Source organism: Pogona vitticeps, chromosome 3, assembly GCF_051106095.1.
Source record: "Pogona vitticeps strain Pit_001003342236 chromosome 3, PviZW2.1, whole genome shotgun sequence".
Classification (NCBI taxonomy): Eukaryota; Metazoa; Chordata; class Lepidosauria; order Squamata; family Agamidae; genus Pogona; species Pogona vitticeps.
In genome coordinates, this window is record NC_135785.1 from 244,665,700 (window position 1) to 244,692,579 (window position 26,880).

The 26,880-nt window shown below is 38.7% G+C and overlaps 1 protein-coding gene across 7 annotated transcripts in view; it reads right to left on the reverse strand.

The window, feature by feature from the left end:
- The window catches only part of ZC3H12C (zinc finger CCCH-type containing 12C), a 49,937-nt gene extending 24,266 nt beyond the window's left edge, over positions 1 to 25,671 (reverse strand). Inside the window, exons 1-3 of one of the 7 annotated variants that reach the window (XM_020805188.3) lie at positions 25,534 to 25,638; positions 22,375 to 22,473; positions 1,810 to 2,576 (exon numbers count right to left, since the gene is read on the reverse strand). In XM_020805188.3, coding sequence (XP_020660847.3) covers positions 1,810 to 2,504 — 695 coding nt within the window. In that variant the 5' untranslated portion in view covers positions 2,505 to 2,576; positions 22,375 to 22,473; positions 25,534 to 25,638. Of the gene's footprint in view, positions 1 to 1,809; positions 2,577 to 8,300; positions 8,757 to 22,374; positions 22,474 to 23,121; positions 23,377 to 25,533 lie in introns of those variants that run through there. The other 6 variants (XM_020805187.3, XM_072993665.2, XM_020805191.3 and 3 more) reach the window with 6 other exon arrangements.
- Between the last annotated feature and the right edge of the window lie 1,209 nt (positions 25,672 to 26,880).

A 26,880-nucleotide genomic window follows, 5' to 3' on the forward strand; every position in this document is an offset into this window, starting at 1 on the left:
TAGGTTGCAGTCCGAGTGTACGAAAGCATTATGTTTGACTTTACAGCTGCAACTGGTATCTTTTGCCAAAGGTTGGTAAACATGCACTTATTTATTTCCGGACCATGCAAGAGTCCATAAGGAGTTTCTCCTGTATTTTAAAAGATTAAAAATAATATAAAAATGAAAGCACAGAGTAAAAAGACTAATGAGTATTTTCAGCTACTGAAAGTTGTCTGAAATATTTGGAAGGAAAGATACTTATGTAATATTTTACTGTATTTTAAGCAACTTGGTCATCATCCATGTTTGGAATAGAAAAATACTCTAATGATTTAATTTCACATTGCTCTTTAGTCTACTGAAAATAATTCTCAAATTTATGGAGAAAAGTAAAATACAGAGGGAATGTATTTGATCAGTATGGCTTGCGCTCTCTCTCTGCATTTAAGTGCAGGGTTCAAGGAAAAATTCCGAATTTGTGACTTCGCAAATGTATCCTTGCCCAGATCCATATCCCACAGAGGAAAGGACATTTCACCTGTCTTGTGTGCTTCATTAAACCAAAGATCTATCTAGTACATTGCCCTGTTCATGCATCCAGTGACCTACCATGGAAACCCAAAAGAAGAATGCAAAAGTACCACAATGCTCATGATCCTTACATACCATCTCTCTTTGTGGACAAAGTATATACCCATCGAGGAGGATTTGATTTAAACGAAATTAATTTAAATAATGATTTCAATTGTGATTTAAACAATCTGAGTTTTAAAAAATCATTTATTTTTATCCACCCTGCACGTGACAAGTTGCCACTAACTGCTCCATTCTTCATGAATTTCTCCACTTCTCTTTTGAAGCACTCCAAATTGGTAGCCACCGTCCCCTTTGGTCATCACAGCTCCCTGTAGTAGTGATTCCACATGACCTTCTTTCCTTCTTCTGTCTTGAAACGTTCATCATCCAGTTTCACTATATGGGCCTGGTTTCCAGCATTATGACAAAGGAAGAAATGCCTCACTGCAACTACTCTTTCTGTCCCTAGAGGAGGGACAGGCAACCTAGAGTGGTCTTATAGACCAGATGGGTGGGGTACAAATCAAATAAACAAACAAACAAACAAACATCCATAGGACTGAGGAGTGTGTAAGAAGGCCATCCCTCCAAAATCTTTTATTTTAAAAAAATAATTTCTGGTTTGAACACCATTCTGAACCAAAAACAAAACATGGTGAATGTACTTAGCAAATGAGAGAAAGAATGCTAATGATTGGCCACATACAGCCTGTGGGCCATAACTGCCTTACTCTTGAAACATAGAATTAATTAATTAATGATATTTTTATCCTGCCTTTCTCCTTAAAAAGGACTCAAGGAGGCCTATCATAAGTTGCCTATTACTGGCCTGTACCTTTTAGAAAGATACTGTATAGATAAGCACTGAAGCACATATGCACACTCTCAACCCAAAATAAGAATTTTAAATGGTCTGCAAACAATAACTTTTGATTGATTATTTTAAGTGCATAAAAACCAATTTTCTTGACTGGCATATAATATTTAAGCTGCCCTGCTATGTTGTTGATTTTTTATGGTTTTAGCATATTTAGCTCATTTATGGTATAGTTGGTTTTATTTAATTTTATGACTTTATAGTTACACTTAGTTTTATTTTTTGTTTATTCTCTTATGAAGGTTAATGAATTCCATTCCAGTGCATTATACTAAAATCATATGCATCAATAATGAAGGAGCAGCCACAGATAAAACTGTGCTCTCAACAAGTACAAATTAAATGCAAATAAACAACATCCCATTACAACATACCTCATTGCCACATTGCTGCCATCAATAACTATAGGTCTCAGGTTATCAGCATCCACTGGCACATCCTCTTGAACGGGGGAGTCAGATCTCTGAGACTCAACTGAAGATGCTTCGCGCATTATGGTTGTAGTAGCATTTATGTTATTCACACTCTGATCTGCTTCAGTTTTATTTCCAAGTTTGACAAGCTCTCCCAGTATATCATTGATTAAAGCATCAGTACCAAGCTTATTCAGGACAAGTTGAACCTGTTCTTCAGAGTAACCTAACTTAAGTGCAAACTCTAGTTTTGTTTGATATTCTTTCACCACATCAGGAGGCTTAACTTCTTTAGACTCTATCTGAGCTTCCTCTAGTTTAAAATCTTGCAAGATTTCATTGCGTTTTAGTATATGTGGTTCTAGGCAAGGAGACCTACACAGTTGTCTGTGAGTCTTAGGTATGAAAATTGATTCTGTTTGAACTGTGGCTGGTTGTTCTGATTCATTATCAGAATTCGTACTCTCCTCAGAATCACAGCTGGAGTTTCCAATTTCTTCAGAAGGTTCTTTGTTTGCATCCTCCTTTCTAGAGTTAATTTTATCCATTGTTAGTTTCTCTACCATTGGCCAAGGTGCAACTGCACTTATTTGAGTGTCTGTATTGTCCTCATAGAGGTGGCCTAAGTCATGTCCCAAGTGATCTTTCAAGCCCATGAAGCTGTTGCATGTACTTGACTCCACTTTGTTGGCTTTTCTATATTCCTGAGTTTAAAATATCCTGTATTCCTAAAGAAGAAACAATAAAGTTAGAGCTAGTTAGAGACATGCTGATTCATAACTTTTTCTTCCATTTTTCTTAAGATGTCATTTATTTACTTTCTTAATAGCAAGTTTTAATGGAAGATCAAACAAAGTTTGCATGGCAAACTAAAACTATTGTCATTTAATAACCTCACTGTAAGATCTATGAGTTCACACAACTATATGAAATTTATGTTTACATTACAAGCGAATATGACTTTGCAAAATTTCCAACATTATTTGGATGAAACTTTTGCTGGCTTCTCACTTTTGTATAGGCTTTCAACCAGATATCAAGTCTTTAAGCCAATAAATCACTTTACGTTTCAACAGTGAGGGGATTCACCTAGTAGTCATTTGAGAGTTCTACAAAAACAGAGGATCTATATCAAATGTATCTTTATAATATAATACAGCTTTTCTGAACCAATGTCATCAACTTTAGACACAAATAATTGCTGTTATAAAACTGCAAATACATACAAATTAATTAACAGATGTTTATAACAGTTCAACGAATTTATAAATAACATGCCCATCATCTCATATGTAATAGCTGGTAATCCTTCCACTTTTGTGATGTCTAGCACATTCTTTAAACATTCTGCAAAACTGCTACTTTTGCCAAGTTCCATTGTCTAGTCTTGGCAGTCTTCATTGCAAAAAAAGCAGATGATCCATAAGTAACTTGCTTAGAACTTCCACTGAATCTCTGAGCTCTCCCCCAACTATAATTCTCACGTATGTGCACACAATGCACTCTGTCACATTATCTTGCAGAATCTTGACCCCAGCAGTTCGTTCATGGCGTTTTATTTATTTCATTGATTTATATACTGCCCCACTAGTGCAATGGACTATTCTCGGCTGCTAATAGTCAATAAAATCAAACAGACTTCAAAATCACACAGCAAGAGAAAACAAAGGGCACTGTAACAAGGATGCCTACTGTTCACACAATTCCAGCAACTGAAAACAACAAACCAAAGAAAGAAGCTACACAGAAGAGCCCTTGGATGAGTTACATTCCACTCTTATTGTGTTATAAATAAAAATTCTGGCATAAGAACTGCCATTTGCAGAAAAGTAATATTTTCACCACTGTGTGTTCACATGCTTAAGAGTACAACCACATCAGCAACTCAACACTAGAGATTGGGCATGAAAAGTCACAGTAACTGCACCACAGGTGCAACATGTTTCCTTCTCTCACCACCACCACCCGCACCAGCTCCCCTACCTGAAAGTTGCTGCATAATCTACATTGAAGGGTCAGTTTCCTCAAACTATGGTAGTAACTATGTACTAAACAGGAATGAGCAGGGTTGACACTGGATGCTCATCACACTCAAAAAGCATGTGCTTTTCAGACATAGCACTCATTGTGTATGATCTGCACACACTAGTTGTTTTTACAGGTTCCTTTTAAACAAAGTTTATTTAAATACTTGTATAAATAATCTTCTATATAAAAAGATATTAGATTTATCTCATGTTAAAACAATGATATAAGCTTTGGCTTGGTGACTACTGTTCTGAATGAGATCTCATGGCAGAAACTAGTGTTAAAAAAGTTCTTTTATCCAGTATCACAAGGCAGGCATAATACATAGTTGGTAATAAGGCAGATCTTCAGGACAGCAGGAGATTCATTGCAAGTATTTAGTCTCTTTGCAACAAACGTCCAACAATGTCACTGCTGATGGCACCTACTTTCTATTTGACAAAGGGGAGAGACTCTGTACTAGACACCAATGGTTATAAAATAAATATTTTTTAAAATACAAAAACAAGGTAAAGTGTTGGCTAAAACAGATTCTGAATTAAGTCTAGTAAAACTTTTATCTCTACAGTCTATCCTGAAGATTATGTTTTAGTAACAGCAACTTCAGATCCATGATACATTTGTATCACAAAAGACAATACTGCAAATACCAATCTGGGTGGAGAGAAAGTTCCAAACATATATATGTTAATAACAAATAATAAATAACACGAAGTATTAAATTAAAGGAAAAATTCACTGATTACAGTACTTTATTACTGGATGTGTACTTTTAAACTGTTCCACTTGTCTGTCATGTAGGAAGCTAGTTATGGAGTGACTTAACAAATATAAACTTAAATATGAACAAGAAATATAATTTCTCTCCTCTTTCATCATAGTTCTTCATGCCCACTCTTTATGAATCAGAAATTATTTCCTAAAGTTGTATTTATTGGACAACCTTTTCTATCATGGATCTCATCCTTTGTAGTATAGAACTATAAATCATATTTGGCCCTTCAATCTAAGTATTTTACAAAAATAATTCTTCATTTTCTTCACATTTCCAATTCTGTTTAACAGGATACAGAGTTGCAAAAATGCATGTTCTGATAATATCAAATAGGATAAAAAAGACAAACTTCACTAAATAAAATAAATTTTCAGGTTCATTCAAACAATGCTACAATGCAAATACATGATGAACTCAGAAAAGAAAGCTGAACAACATGGTGATTTACTAACTGCTGCAATTCACTTGTAGCCCACTGCCACTAACAAATCACAACAGTATCTTAATAAAAGAACACAGTTCAAAACCCACACTTTGGCGGCTTTCATAAAACTACGACCAAAGTATCTTAAACAAGAAAAACCTATGGAAAGCTATGTTGCTTAGCAACCATCCTTTTGTTGCTAGGATGCGTTCTTTTAACAAGCCATCATGAATGCTAGTAGAGTGCAAGAATAATTTGGTATGAACAAAGCCTATGAAAAAAAGACGGAAACTTAAGTGCGTCTGGTATACCCTTAGAGGACAATGCAGCTGCCAACCCAATCTGGAAGCTCCGACATCATTGTTCCATAAACTCTGCAATCTGCTCTGACTAGAGGAAGTATATTTAATGGGCAACACTTTTAGACTGGACTGAAAAGTTTAGGTCAGTTAATGTACAGCAATAGTTATACACTGAGATAATAGGTCCTTCACCAGATCCATGCACTGTGAAATGCTTCTTTGGTTTATAAAATACAAGTACCTGGAAACAACTGCCACTGAGATCGGTTCAACTTACTTTCATGTTACCACATCTATGACTATAGCTCAAGGGATTTTTGCTTGATCGGAAGCCAAGTAAGGAATAGATACAGATCAGAATAGGAAGCATATATTAGAAATAACTTAAAGGTGTTTGTTAAAGGTGTGCAAAGTACAGAAAGTGAATTCATAACACTGGCTACTAAAATGCAATACACAAAGTCAAACATTACAAACTAGTTAAGGAGCTCAAACAATACATTAAAAAAGTTACATATTTATTTTAACATCAAACACATCGTACTTGAGAATCAAACCATCCTGTACAAAATAGTTAGGTTCTGACATACAGCTACTTCAAATCAGATCTCAAAATTACAGTGAAATTTATTTGAAAGTATGCTTAGGGATACGTCAGAGATCCTTTCTGAATACTATCTAAAGGTAATGATACATACTGTATGTTCAGTTATCAAAATAAGACAAAACATAAAGCACAGTACTTTCTTAAAGTAATTTAAACTACACAGCTCAGATTAGCTACTTTTAACATAATGAAGGTCTGTGAATATCTACCACTCATCCTATACATTCACAGTAAGATGCACTTAGCATCATAACTCTGACTACTGCAATCTAAGTAGTTCTACCTAGAGGTGCCACTAAGTTTCACAGGACTCACTCTCATTTCTAAGCACATATCAGCCGAAATCCTGTTGCACAGTTATACTACAGGTGTAACTTTTAGTGGCAAACTGCTTTAAGAAATAGCTGTAGGCATCATCTGTTGCATAATGAGTCACATAACTCAGCATGTAACAGATACAGTAATCTTTATAGAGATTTTTTCTATCTTCAGCAACTTACTGCTAAAGTTATACCTTTGGCATAACTGCACATCAGGATTTCAGCAACAAGATTATAGTCTTAGGCAGTTATTTATCAGAGTCTACTATAAATATGACACCATGATTCCCACCAGCATATTTATTTCTCTATCTACATATTTCTCCTCTTTATGAAACGTGAAAGCAGTGACTTTACAAAAGCTATAATGTTAGGACTTTGGAAATCTCATCTGATGGACTATATATAACATAAATTATACCAAATAAACTTTAAAAAAATAAATAAATGCAGTGAGATCTGTTGTCTATATACTGAAGATAAAATCTTAGGTACTCTTCCTTGAACATATACTAGCAAACGCTTCACTGAAAGCACATTGTAATCCCTGGCATGAATCTATATGGCTATATTGAATGTTAGTCCTATATCAAACAGACCAATTGAAACAATGGCACTTAAGTTATGCCTAATAACTTCCATTCATTTCAACAGATTTACTGTTGGTATCACAGGATTTAGCCCACTAATACATGCTAAAACATTTATTTATTAATTCAATGCACTTGACTGACTTATCACTTTCATACACAGTACTTTTAGCGTCTTAATCAGAAAAGTCACTTTCTCTACGACTAATAAGCATTTAAAAAGTGTTAAGACCAAATCTATGGTATTATATTCCAGAACTGTTCGGCTAGTCTCATCCAATTCATTCCAGATGCAGTAAAGAAGTTTCCAGTAAACATCACTAACATTGTTAATACATTTTAAATGAGGTGCTTTGCTGGGGAACCAAGAAATCACTCAAGCTTTAAACTTGTACAGTTAGGACTGGAATATGTAGCCACTATTCTAAATGGCCATGGAACTGTGACAATGCTAATAAAAATAATGATTATGTAATAAATATCTAATGCAAGACTTTTAAATGTATTTAGTTACTTTCATATTTCAAAGGGTAATGCAGACAACAGCCCTCACTCTAACAAAGGAAAGATGTCCTGTTGAACAGATTGGTTAATGCTCTGGGGCAACAGATGTCTACTGGAACTGCAGGAGACCAGCAACTGGTGGCCTGCCCATCTTCTGAAACTTTCAATAGACTTATGCATATGTTCACACAATAGGGCATGTGGCAGAAATGCAAACCTCTTTTTAACCCCTTTGTGTGCCTACTTCTCTTCCCCCCCCCCAAAAGAATACTGGAAAATCCTTCTTTTCCCCCTTTACAGGAACCCTGACTTTGATGCAAATAATAAAATGCTAAGTGTCCCTCAGCTTAATACCTGAACAGAACCAATACCTTCAGAAGAATCTTTCTTCCTGTGTGCGCACATGTTCACATCCAAAGCACCAAAACCTCTGAGATCAGTGGTCAAAATTCTTTGATTTTAATGAAGCTGCACTGAATCTTTAAGAAAAAGATACTGTAAAGTTGCATTCATTCCTTAAATACAGATAACTGAAGTTTTTCCTAGTCTTATTACTGTTTTACCAAATAAAAGTAATAGTTTCCTAGGTCAGCTATTAAATGCTATCAAATATTCATCCAGTACTAATGAAAAATTCTTACCTACTGACCAGCAATTACAAACTCTTGGCAAAATATCAGCATTGCTTTCCACCTACTTATTCACCAAAAACATTCCGCTCAAACTGCACATGTTAAAATGCAACTCTGCCATGAAAGGAAGACTGTACTTTAAAAATTTAAGACTGTAAAAACCTTGGCATATACTATGCTTTCTTATTTGGGATACAAACAACATCAGGACAGTAGGTTAGAAATAAAAAAAAATGTTAATGCTGGTCTATGATAAATCATAATACTTACGTTAACCAGAAAGTACACAGATACTGTTGTGTTTTTTCGCAGCAGTTTCAGAAGCAGCTTCTTAACACAATTTCAGCTGCAAACTTCCAGGCAGACAAGCAGAACAATGAATGGCTGACCAGATGGAATAGCAATGTCTTTCTTAACCTATTACTGAGCAGAACAGCAACCAATCAGAGGCCAGAAAAATCTCACAATTAGTTGGTCAGGCAGATGCAAGGCAATCTCCCCACCCTGCATCAGATTTGTAGGTTTCTAAGAGAAGCAAGTTGATGTCATTCTGAAGGTCTGCCCCAGGCAGCATGTGTATTAACAAGGGGTGTGCAGCAACAATAGGCCATACAAAAGAGACTAGCAGGCAGCTGCTGTATGAGAGCCAGAGTCATTAGGGAGCAGGCTGCCAACAAGAAACACCTGGCCTGGGCAGACTTCAGATTTCCTTCATTGTTTCTAATTCTGAAACAAAGAAAGGGAATTATTTTTCAGTAGTAAAAGTTGCAGGGGTCTGTTAGACAAACTTGAAACCAAAACACAGCAAACTCTGTTGCTAAGAAGATTCCACTTTTCTTGGGAGACAAAAGGCAACATTAGAATAGTAGCATAATTATAATTGTAGTGTGGTCTAGTTACATAATGTAAAAATCAAAGCAGGAAAAAGAATTAATATTTGTGCCAAAAGATTTGTTACAATGTTCAATTTAGTCAAGCATTCATTCTACTCAAAGAACCAAAAAGTGGCAGATTACAAGTGGGAAGAAAATAACAATGTTAGAAATGTCTTTATTGAAAAATTTCTAACTAGATGTGGAATCAAGAAACCTGTACCAAGGGGATGACTTGTGATAATGCTTAATTTCACATAGATTAAGATATCTGAAACACAAACTGAGTTATTCTATAGACCCATTATTAGCTGAAACCTGTGCCGTGCACGCTGTTTTGATAATAAGAAATGCTGCCATCAATTTTGCAATGTTTATATTAGAGTCAGCTAGGATAGTCATCCTAGGCAAGCAATATCTACCTTTATAGCAATTCCTCTAAGATGAGGTCCATTCAAAAGAGCTCTGTAATTTGAACAAGATGTCCTCTTTTACTGGATTTGGGAATATTTTATTTATCAGATTTACATCTAAACTTTATCCGGAGAAATGGAGCTCAAGTACATTAAACAACTTTCTTGCACTGCTCTATATGTAGATACTTTCTGAAAATTAACACTGTAACGAAATAATCATCATTGCCCTCTTCTGCAAACACAGCAGGGGAAATACCATACTGTATAAGATTTAAATGAACCAGAAAAATATGAATAGTTCACTGGAAGGTTTAGTTGATTAAAATCTATTAAACGTTTAGTCACAAAACATTTCATAATAAAGACAAAATCACCCACATACAAAATATATATAATAATATATACATAATATATATATAATGAACTGGAATATTTATCTATTTTCCAAGATATCCACATTTTCAGATCAACAGAATACTTCAATTCCCTACACATTGCACACCTAATATTTTTTATAATGGTTCATGGGGGTGTGGAATCTACATTCTGAGATGTTCCTGGCTATTCTGTGGTTTCTGCCAGGAACAGAAGGAACCCCCCCTCTTGAATTTTCACTACTGTGAACACAAAGAATAAGAAAGAACTACCTCAAACCACAGCAGGAAGCCTGATCTCTAGCACTGGATTAAGCTTCTTTGCAAACAGCAAATAAAGGCACTGATCTGAAACAGCTAATCAGTCCCTGCTGCAGTATTTAGACTACCTCAGTTACTGGCACTGGATAATGTTAAGCATATTAAAAACATCTGTAGGTAAGATGAGGGATCCCAGTCTGGTTTACCCAGTTACAAGTTCCACCTTTTAGTCTTAACTAAACTCTGTAACTGTGTTAGCATGGGTACTTTCCACATAGTTGCAGTACTGGTTATTTTCAACAGATGCAAGATACCTAAAGAAAAGATAACACATACCATCAACAGCAAAGACCTCTGAGAATATAATGAAAGCAATACATGCTTAGGGGATCCAGGAAATGTGTGCATTTTCATTTAGGAAATTACACAGTAATATCATGCTAAATAGTTAACCTATTATGTGTAGACATTATTCCTTTACTTCTGAGATACAAAAAGGAGATAATGCATTGATTTCATTGTTTATTTTGCATTTGATCATATAGGCTTTAGCCCTCAAAATGTTACAGCCATAGCAAATATGTTTATCTTTGATATGTCACAGAATGCTTTCTTATAAAGAGCATATGGCAGAGCTTATTTGCCCTTTCAAAACAAGGTAAGGCATGTTATTTACATTTAGGTCCCTAGCTAGTGATATGCAAATCTGATATCAGGGCCTTTTATTTTAAAAAAAAATCATTTAAACTAATATGTCCTAAACTCCCACTATTCTAATGAGTGAGCTCCCTTAATTCACACTGTTTTTCCCCTGGAAAAAGCTTAACATCACCAAGTTCAAAGAGTAGGATGAGGAGGCATCCATGTTTGCCAATCATCCATTCACTTTCTTGTCCTTGACCTCTTCTGTACCTCATAGGTGGCCAACTACATGAGCCCATGATCCAAAACTTCTAAAGGAATTCATGCCCGGTTTATAATAAACTCAAGGACTACAATCTGAGGAAACTAGCTTCTAAATTAATCTGAATTCCACAGTTCATCTCACTGCATTACTCCAAAGGAAACAATTTGTAGATACAACATCCTTGCCTTTGGGAAAGTAGTATCACACCAAATCAAATTCTGAATCTGTCAGCCATTGGCTCAAATCAACATTTAACCTTTATACTGCTACAACTGTAGGTTGTGGGAGTACATACAGGTTCATGTGTAAATTTTCCTCTCTTCTGTGGTTTTCAGTAATATCTTAATTGGGCAAAGTGAACTAAAATTTAACAAAATTTGCCAAATCATGAAGTTAAGCCCAAAAAGTGAGGTGGAAAAAGGAGTCCATGAGCCCATACTACCTACCTCATCATCAAACTATAGTTTTGAGATTGAGTTTTTACAATATCTAAGTAGAGCAGCATGTGTGCAAACTTGTCCATGTGATAAAATTACAATATTATAGTACTTTATTTATATGTGTCTTGAAAGTGTTCTAAAACTTTCCTAGAAAGACCAGCCCAAGAATTTTTTTTCAAAATGTTTGTGCAATCATTAGGCATGGGATTTTTGGATCTTTTTTTACTTTTCACCAGCGATTCCTCCAGCCAAAATGCTAGCACCTGTAGCCAAAAAATCCAAGTCCCCAGAGAAATTTTAGCATACACACTGAGTCCAGCATCTTCTTCTCTATAGCCTGGAAAGAGAGGAAGTGGATGGAATTTGCTAAGTTCCATGGGAACTATAAGAGGTTTTGTGTGATTGGTAGTTTTTTTTAGAGCCAACATGTACAGAGCCTAAAGAACAGAGAAACTACCAGTTATCCTATAGTTCTGTACAGAGGTTACCAAATCTAGTACTATTGTCTCTAACTGTGCCTCATCAAAGGTACTATGTGGATATGAAGCAGAGTAGACTGGTGACAGTCATCCGTCATCCAATGTTTTTTGTGTTCAAAATGTGTGGTAATCAGAATGAAAGAAGTCTTATTTTTAGCAATTATGGTTAAACAGCCTCAATCATTCTCTATTAATGACTCTCAGAGAGCATTTTTTGAGGATCCGTGGTGGCATTTTGTGGGAAACACTACCTCGATCTTTTGCAGCAAGGTAAGGCAAGGCAAAGTACAGTTCTTAAAACTAATAAGTTTTATTTAGCATTGTTTTTTATGGACTACAGCCCACTTGGCATCTAATGAATTGAACTGTAGTCCGCAAATGCATATGCCGAATAATGCTTGTTGGTTTCTAAGGTGTCACAAGACTCTGGTATTTTTCCTAGCACATAATAAACACATTTCACAAAAGCATTTCCATTAAATGAGACATCAGAAATATTTTTCCTGTAGGTAAACAGTCACAAGAACAATGTTTCCAACACATACCCTGACACACATGGTAACACACATGCTTGATATGTAGCAAACCACTTTGTTTAGGAAGAGATTTAGAAAAAGCAAATGTGAAAGCAGCTACAAAACAATCTCACATCAACACTGAAACTTCACTCACTCACTCACACACACAGTTCTCCTACAAACCCATCTGTCCCTTTAGAAGGTTCACGTAAATTATGCAAATCTGTATATCATTTGGCAGCAGTGACCCATCTAGATAAAGACAGAAATCTCCAAAGAACTGCAGAAAATGTGGGGAAGATACTGAAGCATTCCTTGTCTTTACATGGGGAGAGAGAAGCAGTGTTTTCTAAGGGCTCAATCTCATTGATAATAAAACCTGCTCTGTTATTCCAGAGTCTGTTAAAAAGGATTTCAATTTTAATGTACACACAAGGTACGTGCACACGCAGAATACCATCATCACCACTGCCACCTGCACCACTACTCCTACCTGTCAAAACAAAATCAGTCACAGGTAGTGGAGGTGTGGGTGGTAGAGGGGCAGGCGCAGTGATAGTCACAGTGGCGAAGCCATAGGTAGCAGCGGCAGTGCTAGTGGCAGAGGTATGGGCAGCAGTTGCACAGCAGACAGTGGTGAAGTTTTGGATTTGGGCTAAAGTCCATGTGACTTTAACCTGAATCCAAAAGAAAAAAAATCTCTCTCCCAGTTTATTCTGGCAGTGGGACCAGGCCATCAGATGGGTTTCTGCAAAAGTTACAAGCAGTCCTTCATTGCCTCCTTCTTGTGAAACTCCAGCACAGAAAATGTTCCTTCCTTCTACTAATTGTGAAGAACTCAGAAGAAAAAAGGGGTGGCTTTCCCCCCCTTTTCATGGAAAGGGGAGATGAGGCAGAAGTAATAGGCAGCTATTAAGGCATTTTTTTAAAAAAAATTATATCCTGCCTATATTTTACACTAACAGATAATCAGCATCATTCCAGTTTGTGATACAACGCTGGTGTGGCAGCTGCTACACCCCAGCTCAAATGCTTCTTTGTTGCTCCAGCAATTTTAGGACTGGGTCAGGAAGTTGACTAATCTGATTATATAAATATGCCTGTGTTACATGGTTCCTAGATAACACTTTTTACACTTAACAGTGTGATATTAATACATTCCTGAACAAATCTGAATTTTACTATGTTAATAACATTGGTCAGTCAGTACTTAGATTGCCAGCAACTGCAAAACAACTGTCCACTATTTATGCAAGTAGATTTTTGTCCAGATTACATAATCAGGCAACTCTGCTCCTTTCAAAGAGATCTTGAAGTCAGAAAAGGGGGGGGGGAGAGCTAAAAACAAGCTACAGTCTAAAAACTTGAAGAAAAAGGCAACTTCAGAGGAGAAGCAGCTAGTGACAGCAGATTTCAATTACTTCATAGTAAAGTAATCCAGTAACTGGCTCTGCAAACCCAGCACAACTGACACTCAGATTTAATCCAATACAGTATTATGCTTCTCACAATAGCCAAAGCAGATTGCCTCAGGAGAAAGCCTAATACTCTCCCCTCCCTGTTCTGCCCAGGCCCCACATCCTTTATTATGTAGGGAGCTGGATTTTCTATGACCTCAGCTTTCATCAACAGGCCCTAAGGCAAAGCCACTGTTCACCTCCCATCATCCTCTAGCTGGAGGAACTGAAAAACACACTTTATTCACACCCAGCTAATTTAAGATTGCAAACATCTAAGGACTTCAGAAGTCATTAAAATGATCTGATCATCATGCTTGAATACTAACTCATTTGTAAGAATATTTAAAATCTTTATTTTATTTTAAGTTCTTAGCCTCTTCAGTTGCACAGAGTATATCCAAAATAGGACTCCTTCCAAATAAGAACTTTTAATAAAAATCACCACTTCTTTCCCTAAGGACAGAGCTTCTGTCAAGATAAAAGTGATAACGCAGCCTTAAATGTAGCCACTTTCTTTTTTTTTCTTTTTCCTTTTTTTGTATACAAGACAATCTTCAACTGAAAGTTTTGCCTGGTACAATGTGAATGAACCTGGAACCCAGACCTCTGACAATTGCATACGCCGTATCACTCAATGGAACAGGAGAAGCACTTTTTTCCCCTATGCAATGGGAGAAATTATAGCTTCTATCATTTCAACACGTATCTTTTCACTTTAAACCAAACTGTTTAAAGTGAAATTTGAATTAAATGTAATAAAAGTACACACACTACAGTTAAAATCACTTAAAACTGCCTCCTTAAAGTTCATTATGTACTGACAAATCTACTCCAACTCACTTCTCAAGTTAAGCATAATAAAAACACTAAATATCATGTATTATATGTAATATTCCAGGCTTTGTACTGGAACCACAAACTACAATATCATCAAAAGTTCCAAGATGCAGGCCATTGTGAACATGGCCAGAATAATCCATGGAGCTTCCACAAGGGATCTTGTGATATTTTCTATCCTTTTAACTACTGGAGCTCTGCAAAGCATTCATGTTCTCAAAATATTAATACTTATTACTCTACTAAATTGCACCCAACGTTACTGTTAGTCACAATAGAAAGTTCTCAATATCTACAGTCCAATTTTAGACATGGTTACTCAGAAGTAAGTCCACTATGGGGTTTTGCAGTGCTATCCTTCAAGTAAGTACTTACCATGCCTCCATGCACTCAAAAACAGCTAAAAAATACTTCATTCAAATTATTGTCTGACTATGGCACTATATTAACATAAATGTGGTAAAGTTAACTATTCACTGATATTAATTTAAAAGAACACAACTTTTCTATGTGGTGGCTAGTATCTTGCTTGGAAATGGGGAAGTCAGATTCAGACATCTGCCCCATGCTGCTTGCTCACAATTTTATTTTCACTATGTGCACACAACTGGTTGAAAACCTGTTAGCGTAGCAAACCACACTAGAGGAGGCCCTTAAACAGTGGAGATTTGGTTAGGTCAACTGTCCTGTAAGATCCACTTATTCAAATGGGCCTACTCTAAAGCAATGCACTATGCTAATCAACAGGATTTCAGAAGAGTACTTAAATATATGATTCCAATAATAAAGGAGAATGTCTATTCAACTGCATATCTGTAAGAACCCTTGCAATCGAAAAGTTCTTAGAAAAATGGTAGAATCTTGCACATCAAAGTTTTTAAGGCAGGGCTAAAACAAAGAGTTGGATCCAGAATAATAACACAGTTTTATACATGTCTAACAAAAGTAGGCCCTTCTGAGGCATCCTCTTTTATTAGAGGACATACAATTGCTCTGTCATAGGAATTATGTTCTTACTGAAATCAAGGGGGCAAAAATCTTTATTGCTGTACTTTTCTCACTGATACAGTTTTAATCAAATTGTTTTAATATTATAACTTGGTTAACTGTGTCATTTTTTGACATCTTTATTGAATCTTATTTAATTTATCTCATTGTGCGCCATCATGAATCTCCATTTTGAGGAAAAGGGAAGATCTAAATCCAAGTAATACAATCTTCATGTTGCAGTTTTACTTAGAACCAATCTAATACTGTATGCTTGCAAAAATGCATTATGTAGTTTAAAATATATATTTTAATTCAGGGCTGGGGCTGTAAGAGTTTGGGAGCTTTTCATATTTCATCTTAACATAATTTAGCTATGATAAACATCCTCACTACTGATGTGGAATTAACATTTTTAATTGCTATATTTTTCTGTGGGAAAAACTGGTAGTTATCAAATGACATTGTTTCATAATTAGTGTACAGAACTCCATGCAACTCTATAACTGTTATTCCCCAGCAAACTATACCTAAGAAATACGTCTTAACACATTCATTATATCTAGTACCTTATTTTAATGCAAATATTTGCACAAGTATTTCAATAAATATATTCAGATATAGGTTTGAATACAACACTTGTATCACATCATGTTTATTTTGACTTTTGTATCTACTTAGGTATTTCAGTTCACCTATTTTCAGCTACTGGAAAAATAGATCAAACACTTGTACAGCCTATACAATATTAATACACCAGCTCTTTAGAAAAGTTCTTTGCCTGATATTGGCCAGCATACTGGCTGAAATCCCCAAGATTATGATAAGGATGTTTTGTTTTCTCAGGATAAATGGACCAAAAGTGTGATCATGTTTCCTGCTCACCAGTGCCAGGACTAAATTCTATTTCCAGGCAAACATGATTTTGCAAATCAAGAACTAGTCTTACAAACATACACCATCCTACATTCTCTAGAGCAAGTACCTTTTTCACTTTTTTCCTAGTATTAAAATCACATATAGGTTCCTTCTTTACCATTGTTTATAAACTCACTAGAAGCTACAGTTCCGATTCTTGGTTTATAATAACACAATCACGGTCTCTGTCAATTCAAATCTGGCAAGTGGGAACCTGAATACGCATATCTTCCTCTTCTTTTCCACACTTCAATTACTGCAAGCAACTGTTATAAAATTAAAATAAAAAGGCCACCTACCATAAAAGATAAGATTTTCTAAAGACCATTCTGTATGTGAAAGTGCCTACTACAACAAATTTTCTTTATCTTAACAAGTGCTCAGTAGAGATGAGAGTTGCGTGCTTTGTACAAAGCATGAAGCCCAACAGCACAGGTGGTGTTGAGTTCCATCTCTCTCTCCCCAAGACTCATGGTCCACTTACCAGGCTCTGTATGCTGTTGGAGTCTCTCTTAGGCAGTATCACTCCATCCCAGGTAGAAGTACAGCCAGCCTTTCCTCCCTGGGTGGCCAATCACTCACCAGCGGTGCCGGGAGACTCCCCGTCCCACCTCCTAGCCAGAGTGGTTGGCTGCCTGAGGAGGCAAGAGAAAGGTTGGATGGGTTTCTACCTGGACTGGAGTGGCAGGGCCAAATATTTAAAATATTTAAAAGCTAAAAACAGTAAATATACAAATGTTTCAAAACAAACAAATACCACATTAAAAGAGTAAATAAAATCAACACCAAAAACATATTCAAAGCAATAAGGCACAACAATCCAGTAGAAAACCCCACTCTGACAGCCTGTCTGAAGAGAAAGGTCTTCATCTGGTTGTGGAAAGCCAGCAAAGATAGGGCCAGCGTGGACTCCAGCAGGAGGAAGTTCCAAAGTCTGGGAGCAGCAACAAAGAAAGCCCTCTTCCATTTTCCATGAAATGCATCTGTGACAGTTATGAGACCGAGAGAAAGGGCTCACTGATTATCTTAACAAACAGGCTCATAAAGAGTTCCACAGATATCCTATAAACCCCTAATCCAGTTTACACCTAACTTGGAGCATGTCTATATAAATTCCACTGAATTACCCTCTTGAGTACAAATTGCACTATAACACTGCCTTCTTGTATCTACCTGTTTTCCATAAAATGAGACCTAACCTGAAAATAAGTCCTAGTATGACTTTTCAGGATGCTCATATTATAAGCCCTACCCTAAAAATAAGCCCCAGTTAAGTGAAACCACCATTGTGCAGCAACCAGAAGATGACATGACTGTATTTGAATAAATGTAGACTGTTGTGCATGAAAAAAAAAAATCCCCTGAAAATAAGCCCTAACGCACTTTTGGAGCAAAAATTAATATAAGACACTGTCTTATTTTTGGGGAAACAGGGTGCCAAATGAACTCAAGGAGACTTATATGTAGGTATGTACAGGATTCTACTTTATGACAGTCATGAAATCCACTTGTCTGGCTGCCTGAAATAAAGTGTGCTGCTTATATACCGCCCCATAGTGCTTCAAGCACTCTCTGGGCGGTTTACAAGTTAATTATGCAGGCTACACATTGCGCCCCCCCCCCCCCCCCCGCAAGCTGGGTACTCATTTTACCAACCTTGGAAGGATAGAAGGCTGAGTCTACCTTGAGCCGGCTACCTGGGATTGAACCCCAGGTCGTGAGCACAGTTTTGGCTGCAGTACACTGCGCCGCGAGGGTAGAAGGAGAAAGCATACAACTACAAGTTCAGTTCTCTGACTGGAAGGCCATGGTTATGTTCACTTACATTATTAAATTTGAAAGGCACCTTGTTCTTCCTCAGCACAGAGTGAGCAGAGAGACAAGCACTGAGACCAGAAACCACCACAGTTGTTTTAGCTGGGGATACATAGCAGAGAACTGCACTTCCGCCTACATATACTGACTCTTTTTCTCTTTGTCTGAGAGCCACTGCTCAGTGGTAGAACACATCCTGTGGAGCCAAAAGGCCCAAATTCAGTCCCACCCACCACCGCCTGTATCCCCAGGTAAGGCTTAAAAGGACTCAGAAATGTCAGGCAAATGGAATATAGGAAGAAGATGGAAAGAGTTCAAGGTAGATAGAGGAAAAGATCCACTTATAAACTGATGAAAATTAAACATATTCACAAGGTAGCTAAACATGACAGTAGTCTTCCGCAAAAGAAGACTACTACAGTACTAAGAATGTACAGCTCTAATTTTGCTTGCAAAGGAGAAAATAGTAGTGTTCTCCCAATATCACCTGCAAACTACTGAAAAGCCATAAAATATAACATTTTCCTTATGGTGAGCCTCAAGCATGAGTCCTAAAATTAACCATCAAGTTTGGTCTCTCTGTGAACTAAGTAGAAATGTTATGTTTCTAGTTTCACTAATTCAGTTGATCCACTAATACAGTATTTATTTAAAGATCCTTAGCAATGCATATAATGACTAAACTAGTTATACTTCATAACTGATAAAGCAGCAAAGTTGCTTTCCCTTGATTAACAGAAGAAATACATAGGCATTTGATGGAAAGCTAGCTCAGTCATGTGTTTCATTTGGTGAATTTCCAACTACACCATTTCATTTGTTTTCTTAGCTGCTGCACTCAGTTTCTAATAACATCTGAAGTACCACTTTTCTAGCAACTATAAACCTAATACTGTAGTAACTTATCAAGAGGAATAAAAACACAGAAGACTGAGTTGCATTTTTAAAGGATCTTGGTAAATGATAGGTACTTGATGTAAGTCCAACTGGGGGCCTTCAACCATCAGATCATCAGTGCATACCACAAAAAAAGATACTGGGTTTTCCCCTTTGCCAGCCCTGCTATGATATATTTACATGTTAATTTCACACATACAGTTCTCTCAGTTGCAGCATGGGATCCTTCCTTCCGCATCTTAGTTATAATTGACAATTCAAAAAGAACATCAAGGCAGACAGGACAACCAAACTGGTTTCTGCTAATTCATTCTCTGAAAGTCCATTATGCCAAACTTGAAATAATTATTTTGTGAGAGCATACTGATTATCAATTGCCATAGAGAAAACATAGTCCAGGTTGCACAGTAATTCTCCTATGTAAGTAAGCCATAAATCATAAGAAAACTAGGTAATTAACATGTTTTTGCTAATGCTCAAGTTTATGCAAAATACATGATTTGTTCACCAGTTTAGCTGAAGAAATTAAAATTCCCATCCAAAAGAATTTTAAATACTTCTTTTAAAATGCAAACAACAGTAATTATAAATCAATTTTGGGAAACAATTTGTTGATCAATCAAGTCTAAAAAAATTTCCTGGGGATCAAGTTTGTTTATTTTCCAATATCCTAAACATCATTTCCCCCCAAGTACTACTTGATGTTCTCATTCATCTCCTTCTGCAATTGCAGAGTTTCTTCTTTGCCTGACATCTTCCTATAGTTCCACCACATTCTAGTAAGTCAAGATGCCAAGGAATAACATCTTTCCCAGAGAAAGCTATGTTAAATCTGAAGCTTGTTGTAGCAAAAACAAGAGTTGTGGCATCTTGAATAGTGCCCAGTTTTAATTGGAATAAATTTTCCTGGACTTTAGTCTACAAAAGCTTATGTGAAAAACCATTTATTAATCTTTAATATCTCAAAAGACTTGTTTTCAATGTAGAAATAGCTTATAATAACTCATGCATACATGGCTCTGGAACAAATGGGATTTCCGAGTGAACACATTTAGAGTTGACACTTAAGTTTTAATTTAAACTCCCCATTCCAGAACAGGGCAAACGACATATGAACCTATGTTAGTACTAGGCAGATTGTTAGTCCAGCTGGTACAATATAGTGACCCTTTGGCATGCATCAGTTCTGGAAAGTCTCAGGCAACGGTCTTCTCTAGTCTTGTTATCAGAAAATAATGGAGACTGAAGTCAGGATCCTTTGCCTCTAGACATACTGTGCTATGCCCCTTCCAATTAGCTACCGTACTGTATATCTAACCACTGAAGATACTTTCACACAGAAGAGTCAGACTGACATAGGAAGCAGTTGGTGAAACAGTTCTTTGGGGCAAGGCAGACAATAAGTTGTGTGAAACCTTTGGTTCATTAAGGCCACTGTGGGGAAAATTCAGTCCCTCAGCACATAGCTTAGATGAAATTTGCTTTTTTTTTCTTCAAGAAGTGGAAGTCAATATAAACAACAATTCCAACAAATACAGGGCAAGACAATAAATACAAGGACAGATAGTGGCTAGAGAGATTAAATTTGCAGTCACAAAAACACATAACATAAAATTTAAATTTAAAAATCAAGGAACTTAGACCACTTACTATTGTGAACTACACTGACTGAACAGTGTAAACTTATCTACTCCAATATTAAACTTTCTAAAAGCAGTTGTTCCTACCTAAATATCTGACAACAGGTAAATCAATCCTGAGCAGGATGAAAAGAAGCTGTGCCACAGGGTTTATTAACCTTAGAACTGCAGAGCTGGATCCCTTTGGAACATCAAGTCTAGTCCATGACAAGGAGGCACGGTGGGGAATTTAACTACCAACCTCTGGTTTCACAGCGAGAGACCACTGAGCTATAAATGACCACTGAGCTATAAATGTCTCTAGACTGGTATGTTCAGGGGGGGAAATTCACATACATCCATCTCCTAGCTGGATTTTCTGCCACCTGAATAATGCCAATTAAACAACTACAGATCATGAAATCTGAGACTCCATTCTTTACTAAGGAGGAATAGAAAACACACACAAAGTCACTATTCATTTTTAGCAATAAACTCTTTTGATGACTGTAGCAGGCCACTCTCAAGCCTCTACCCATCCAGGCCTATAAGTGTGCCCACTACTTCTCTTCAAAAACTTGCTGCCACCAACCTATCCTTTAAATCAAAAGGACAAGGGTTTCTTTCAAAACAAAACAGGTTTATTGATAACAAAATAAAATATGAAAATCACAAGTAGCTAATCACGATGTCAATCACTGCTTCTTATTTAATTAATCACAGACTTTCCCTCACTGACTATCCAGGCACACAGGCCTCTAAACAAGCTCTTTCTCCCTCACACACCAGATCTGATCTTCCAAAAACTCTATTCACACATCATACACACCTTATATATCCCAGCTCCTCCCACTTCTGCACCACCTTCCGTCCCCTCATTGGCTGCTGTTCCACTGCCCAGCTATGACGGACAGGTGAGGGCAGGGCTGAACGTTACAATGACAAATGGCTGGAGATATTTGAAATTTTTGTATGTACAAGGAAAACACTGCCTTTTAAATTAAATCCAAGTTTCAAGTGTCACTTGAAATAAGCAAAAAATCAATTACAGTATGTCAAACATTTTACCCATGCTGTATATGTGTGCATGTGTGCACATACGCACACACCTGTCAAAAATGTTTCTTTTTCAACATATTTACGAGACTGTGAGCTATTCACAAAAGCACATAACTCATGAAGAGTAAATTTAATGTTTGAATGTAGAAACTATTGTCTGATCTAGTTCAGTACAATGCCCATGTATCTTCTTTATAATAATTGCCATCAAAATGATGGTACAAGTATTTACTAGTTTCAGCTACTAGAAACTAACATATGCATTCCTTTCCCAAACACACTTGTTAAAAATACATGTAGCAAGTGAGTGAAAATCATGTTTGCCACATCTCCTTTTTTAAAAAATTTATACTGGGAAGCAGTGAAAAGGGGGACAACACTTGGAGCCACAGTCCTTTATCTATCTGTGTATAGTCAAGTCAGTTCTGATGTACGGCAAAACTTTGCAAGGTTTTTTAGGTAGAGAGTACTCAGAAATGGCTTACCATTCCCTTCTTCTGGGGGCATCTTAGGACTGCGTAACTATTTTCCAAGGAAACTGGGGTGGAACACATCTTCTTCCCTCTACTAGTGTCACAACAGCCCTACAAAGTAGGTGAATAAAAGCCAGGTTCAAGGTCACTCAGGGCTTAAGCCTGCATTACAACAATCCATATCTGATGTAATCTCTGCTACACCTCAGTGGATCTTAATGGGAATCCAATGCTTCAGCTTGTATATTGCAATGGCCACACACCATTGTGTTGATAAAATATATTGTGGCCAACTTCAGACAGCTGTTTGAATTAGGCCCTATTCCCAGGTCTTGCTCTTCAGCCACAGCATAGTCTTATCAAGAAATATGCCTTTTTTCTGAATTAACTGAGCTATGCCAATGTTCTGTTTTTTTTTAGGATCACACCCTCAACCCAACCCAAAAAGTCAGAGGGAGTGGGCACAGGCAAGCGTGTCCTCGAAAAAAGCCATGAACTAAGGAAACAGGGTGGAGAGATGAAAGGACGCCAGTTTAATTGTGAAAGAGTTAATTATTAAGACGGGCTGAGGGAATGGGTGGGGAAAAACAAACCACATTTTCAGGAAGGGCAGGGAGCAGGGGGTGGGATATGGTTTTAAAACCATGGCAGCTGAGAGGGAAACATAGCAAGGCAAGGAAGGGTGGGCGATTTTTTTTTACAGGAGGGAAGGAAGGAAGGCGGCTCTCTTGCCCAGTCCCTCAGATGAGGGTCTCTCACCTTCCATCAATTCAAGGCGGATGGGTCGTTTTCCCTTCTTCTCTCCCCCCCCCCCCAACCTCCACCTCCATCCAGCCCGGCCTCTCTCCCGGGACGGCCTTTCGCGGACAGGCGCTCACCAACGTTGCCTCGAGGAGCCGTCCCCGTCAGCCTGGGCCTGCAAAAACAACAACAACCGGCCAGCCGCCAGCCGCGGGAAGCAGCGGAGGGGTCCCAACGTTACACCGCTCCGGCCCGGCCTCCGTGGCGCCTCCCTCCCTCTCTCCCGCCTCTACGCGTTGCGGAGGGGTCGAGGCATCTCTCCACACGACGGCCGCCGCCAGGAAGGGATACCCGGGGAAAGCCCGAGGCTTGGTCCGCTCCAGTCGCCGCCCCCTTGCTTCGTCCTCGGGGCCTTGCTCATCCCACACCGCCGCCGGCCACACACGAAGAGCCACCTGCCACGGAAGGGCCGGCTCTTAAGGTGCTGAAGGGAAGGAATCGCGGCAACCATGTGAAGCGGGGGGGGGGGAGATCACAATCCCCACCCACTATTCCCCTTCGCTGCCGCCGGGCTTCAGGTCAGCTCCTCACACATGTGCTTCATCGCAGCCCATAAACTTCTGCTTTCGAGGTCCCCGCACCCCACCCCACCCGACCCGGCCTTTGCCTCCTCGCTCTTAGGAACGTGAGGGCAAGAACGTCCATTTGGAAATACTGTATAGTGGGAGCGAAGAATAACAAGTGACAATGCCTGGGCTCCCATTGAACTCCGAGCAAGCTCCGTAGGAGGTGCCAAGAAAGCACGGAATGGATCCTGACAAGGAATCCCCCTTGTACAGTAGTTTGTTACCGGGACAAGAAATTAAAACGAGAAAACTTGCCATGCGTTCTCCAGTCACAGCCTGGAAAAAAATACTTTTTTTTTTTTGAACTACCAACGACTGAAATCCCAGCGAGATCACAGCCACAGGGCTAGATTTGGCTGGGAAAACGGCTGTGTGTGTTGTAGTCCGAAAAATAACTTTTAGTGTTAGCGTTATTCGCCGTCAGGTCGCAACCGATTTTATTTATTTATTTATTAGATGTACAATATATGCCGCCCATCTAGACTTGGTCTACTCTAGGCGGCTCACAACAAAGTAAAAACAACTGGCATATAAAACAATTTTACCACAATTTACAACAATAATAATTCGAGATGGAGAATCAGACACATTTAAGTGATTTATAGTGACCCTAATAGGTCTTTCAAGGTAAGTAAGATAGTTCTACACTCTCAGTGAGCTTCCATAGTGGATTCCCAAGTCCCTCACTACATCCACTATTACATCACAGTACTGTATTATGTTATTAAATGAATCATATCAATTGCATTGAAAGGGAATGACGGGGAACAGGAATAACAGATCATTACAGGCCAAGAACTTAACTAGAAGATCGTGGGAATAACACGATGGAATTTGTGACGCCCAGAAATATGATGAATGGGAACTGCATACTGTATTTTGTTTTCGGATTATTTTAAAAGTCACTAGGAGGAGCTGTTTTAGTTACTTGGGAGAAATGAATAGCAAATAGTTACTTCTAAAAATTGGAACTATAAAGGTAAATGACTATTTTGGTGCTTACAACAGCTGTAACGAATTACTTTAGAAATAACTTTCGAAGCTCTGTTTTGTTCAATTCCTAAGGGTCATTTTTATAGCCCCAGTCCAAACTCATCATAGCCTGCTGTTGCTATTATTTCTCCCTTTTTATTAGTTCATACGAATTATTTAATAGCACTCGCTTAAAGCAAACATCCTAATTAATAGTTTAAGCAGTAAACGGAAAAAGGAATAAAACGATCGTTTCAGTTCTATCCTTGTGACCTATTCCATTCCTTTGAATGCTCCACGCCACACTTTGGTTATAGCTTGTTTTTAAGCTTGCATTGGGTGCAACGGAGCCCAGTTACATCAATTGCCTCATTATTTCCTTCGGATCCTTGGGAGGGTCGTAATCGGAGTGCGGGAGGTGGTGTGGGGCAGTAAAATAATCTCGCAGTGGGGTGAAGATCGACGCCCTTCCCTCCACAGATGGCTGGTTCTTGCGTTACATTTGAAAAATAGGGGGGTTTAAAGATCTGTGAATTGTGAATGCATTCTGCACATGCTCAAAGGCACGCTATTACTGGGTGGATCCTGGGCTCAGCTCTGGCCCTGACAACACACTCTCCCTTGTCTCAGCAGTCTAATATTGTCTGCCGCACAATACCCCCTCCCAACTTGCCTACAAAAAAAACACACACACCTTGCTCCCGGCGTCGATCATCCGATCGATTCTCAGATCTGTTCTGTGTCTCTTATAATCCTCGTCGCCCTTGTACGTGGTTATTGGAAGTATGGCTTAAAAGCCCCGAAACCCTTGCCTTCGGCATTCTTTGCTTACCTTTTCTGTGGCTACAGCAAGAGTTTCCAGGAGCAACTCAATCCCTCCCGCGGAACGTGCAATCTCGGCTACGCGCCTTTGCAACTTCTCGCGCGCCTCTCCCACGCCAGCCACCCAGTGCACGCCTCGCCCTGTTCGTCTGTCTGTCTGTCTGTCTGTCTCTCTCTCTCCCACCCCATTAACTCTTCCCACCCCAGCTCTTGCTTCACCCGAGATCTTCCGGAGCTTGCCTCCATCGCTCACCCGCCTTCTGCTTTTCATTGCAGCGCCTAAGAATGAAGACTCTTACTCTACTACGTTGACCCTCCACCCCCTAGATTGCTTCCCCACTCCAGCGCCAGGTTTCCCAAGCCAGTGCCTCAAACTGGTCCGCTGGGATCTCCATATCCAGTCCATTTCTACAGATCCCCGGGACTGGGACACTTGCCACACATTCAGGAAACCCACACTAACTAGATCACTCCGGAGAAAGAACCCCCTCTCTAACCCTGGCGCTCCCAGCTTTCTCCTCGGCTCTCCTGTTGTTTCCTTCTCCACCCGTTGTGTTACTCTCAGCAATTATCCCGCGCTCCTCTTCAGTATCACGCCGGTTGCTCCCCTCCCCCTCCCGATGTCAAAACACAACACTCACACTCTCCTTTTCCCTGGAGGTTTGTGGCTCAGTTGTCCCGCTTTCTTTGCTTCCCACCTGAGGCGTTTTACCTTTGACTAAAATAAAAAGGAATGACAGAATCTGAAGACTTAATTACGGACTCTTCCTCGCCCCCAACGCACCTCTCGTACCCTCCGTGGTCCAAGAAAACGGGATTGGGGGCGAGCCTGGCTCCTCTCATAAACTGCTCCCTGCAACGGTCTCTGGGGCCATTTTAAACCCTCTTGCTTCTATTCTCTTTATTCCCCAAAGCATCCCTGCCACCCACCCGCTCATTTCCTGCTTCTCTCATGCCACTGCTGAATGGGCGGGAAAAGGCTCTGCTCAGAGTTGTTCTCTCATTTCAGAACCAAACCTCCTCTTGCTGAAGGGAGATTGAGAAAGAATTTACCTGTATTCAGATAAGATCCCTCATTCATGCTCTCCTAGCTGGCACACAAATGCTGTTGACAAAATAGGACAGTGGTATGGTCAGGAGGTGGGCATACTATCCTAAGGTAAACATGGGCAGAGATAAATTGCTGGCTGATTTCTCATAAGGTTCCCAACTCCCAGATGTTTGATGACAGGAGAAACAAGATGACTTCACCATCCTGCTCTGCCCTAAATCATTCTACTGAAATTGACAAAGTGTGCCCAAGGCACGATGTTGTCTACGGTGGAGCATTGAAGGACATTTTCTGGCACCCACGCAA